Raw genomic sequence first — 2567 nt, 5'->3', positions numbered from 1 at the left:
AGACAATTTTAGGTTACTTCGTTTACGAATTTGTAATATGCACAACCGTATTTGTTTGGTCGAACCACTGTATCTTAAGTTGTTTGCTGTTGTATTAGACAATAACGAGCTTGGATGTCATAAATGTTTGAACAAGATTATTGACAATCGAATGGTATGTTATAAATTGTACAAGAAAACATGAATTCTGATGTTGCGTTGTGTGTGGTACAATAAAACCTAGTATGTCAACTAAAATGTAGTAGGCTGTATGGAAAATTTGGGAAACGTAGCTTATTTATTCGAATACAAACTTAGACGAAAACACATAACAAGTACTGCTAGTAACTACGAACTCAGCAGCTACGACACATAAGTATTACATACTTCCACGGCGACTCCATAAGTGCTCGACAAGATCATTTTGAAGGGAGCACGATCTATCTTGGCGACGTAGATCGAAGTGGTTAATAACCCATTCGGCACGGCCTTCCGCTATTATTTGAGATGAATCAATCCTTGAAGAGTTGTCTCCGAAATCAATGTTTGCAGCAAATGGCCCTTCGTCTTCAACGATCATGTTATGCATGATGATCCAAGCCGTCATTATCTCTGTCAAACGATTACGATCCCAACCATAAGCTGGTCCACGGAGCACCGCCCACCGGGCTTGAAGTACTCCAAATGCACGCTCAATATCCTTTCGGCAACTTTCCTGCATCTGAGTGAAGTAGACTTTCTTTTCCTCGTATGGGTGTCGGATTGCTTTCACAAAAGTAGGCCAGTTGGGGTAAATACCATCAGCGAGGTAATAACCGAAGTTGTACGCATTACCATTAACTGTGTAATTGACAGGTGGCATTCGACCAGTAGTGATTGGGTCAAATACGGGGGATCGGTGGAGCACGTTAACGTCATTGTTTGTCCCAGGCATGCCAAAAAATGCATGCCAAATCCATAGATCATACGTTGCAACTGCTTCAAGTATCATCGATGCCCTACCATTTCGACCACAAAATTGACCTCGCCATGCCGTTGGACAGTTCCTCCACTCCCAGTGCATGCAATCGATGGATCCCAACATGCCAGGAAAACCCCGCGACTCACTATTATGCATGATGCGATTAATGTCATCTTGAGTTGGAGTGCGTAAATACCAAGCACTAAAACAATCAATGATTGCGCGACAAAAATGATGAAGGCATTCCCTAGCCGTTGATTCCCCAATTTGAATATACTCGTCTACCGCATCTGAAGGTAAGCCATAAGCAAGTATCCGCATGGCCGCACAAACTTTTTGTAATGGTCCTAGTCCGGGCATACCAGTTGCGTCAACTCTTTGTGTAAAGTAAATATCGTGTTGTTGAAGACCATGCAGAATGCGGAGAAACAAAGGCCTACTCATGCGGAACCTATATAAATGGTATTGCATAATTGTCAAAACTTGAACAAATGATAACATAAGACAAATGTATGAAGTGCGCACCTTCTACGAAACACATGCGGTGGATACACTGGGTTAGCGGCGAAGTAGTGATGTTGGATGAGGTTTTCTCCAGCGAAATGATCTCTGTGAATGACACGGCGGGGTAGACCGGACCGTCGGCGGTGAAGGTGCTGAGCCGCAATGTTTAGGGTTAGTAGGTTGACAAGCAAAAGAGTTTCATCCTCACTATCACTCGAATCACTCGAAGCAAACTCATCTTCCGTATGGCTCGGAGACATAACGAACTATGGATAACTTGATTGACTGAGTACTATGGGTGAAGAATATGGTAGAGGTTCATTGAATATATATAGGGGAGAGCAAAGGTTGGGGGGGGGGTGGGAAGATGGCTTCCATTGAAAGCCATCCGTGGCTTCGTATGAAAGGCAATGGTGTCTTGCATCGTAAGATAGTCGTGGCTTGCACCGTACGACTGAAAGGTTTGTCTTGCAAAGTAAGTGTGCTTCAGAGAAGTTCGTGCACATATGAATGGAACAATTCCGAAGACCGCTAAGGTTCATTTATTGTAAATGAAATTTTGTAAGAAGGATTACAATTAAATATTGTAATATTTGATTATGTACATAGTATGTCTTAATTAAGAGTAATAATTAAAAAAAATTGTTAACCTAGTTTCATCTAGTAATCATAACGTGTTGAAAAAAACAATAAAAATGAAAAAACAAGTTGGTTATGTTAGTTGTAGGGAAATGTATATTTAATGAGTAGAGGGATATGTAGGGGAATATTTAGGGGGAACGGTTGCGGGACGAGTAAATTTAGGGGAGGGAATCTTGCTGACGTGGCTGCATAGTAAGATTTAGGGGGAAAAATATAGGGGGAACGGCTGCGGATAGTCTGAGACAAGCTGATATCGGTTTTCACACAACTACTTTTCGACAACACACTGCAGTTTTTTTTTAAAAAAAACATGAGTCAAGCAAAACACACCCTATAACTTTGGTCGGATAAGGGCTTCCTGCTCCCAGCATGGATAAGGATGGCAATTTTTCTCATGGGGGTGGTGACAAAAATTTTCACACGAGGATCACTACGGAAACAAACTACTTTTCCGAGTGGCGCAGGCACTCGACAAAGAGGA

The 2567-nt window shown here is 41.9% G+C and overlaps 1 protein-coding gene across 1 annotated transcript; it reads right to left on the bottom strand.

Annotated features, from left to right (window-relative positions):
• Positions 1 to 218: 218 nt before the first annotated feature.
• LOC103632680 (protein ALP1-like) lies at positions 219 to 1721 on the bottom strand. The gene is made up of 2 exons (XM_008654426.3): positions 1466 to 1721; positions 219 to 1391 (listed from the first exon to the last, which is right to left on the bottom strand). Exons 1-2 carry the CDS (start codon positions 1702 to 1704, stop codon positions 359 to 361), a joined length of 1272 nt encoding a protein of 423 aa, XP_008652648.1. The 5' UTR covers positions 1705 to 1721; the 3' UTR covers positions 219 to 358.
• Positions 1722 to 2567: the final 846 nt, after the last annotated feature.

This window comes from Zea mays, chromosome 7, assembly GCF_902167145.1.
Source record: "Zea mays cultivar B73 chromosome 7, Zm-B73-REFERENCE-NAM-5.0, whole genome shotgun sequence".
Taxonomy (NCBI): Eukaryota; Viridiplantae; Streptophyta; class Magnoliopsida; order Poales; family Poaceae; genus Zea; species Zea mays.
The sequence above is the reverse complement of the archived record's forward strand: the minus strand, read 5'-3'. Positions and strand labels throughout refer to the sequence as shown.

Bases quoted from the DNA above. Each gene is read 5' to 3' on its own strand.
- LOC103632680 (XM_008654426.3), bottom strand. From the start codon at position 1,704: ATGTCTCCGAGCCATACGGAAGATGAGTTTGCTTCGAGTGATTCGAGT. The intron at 1,392-1,465 runs GTGCGCACTTCA...CCATTTATATAG, and splicing joins CCGCATGTGTTTCGTAGAAG to GTTCCGCATGAGTAGGCCTT.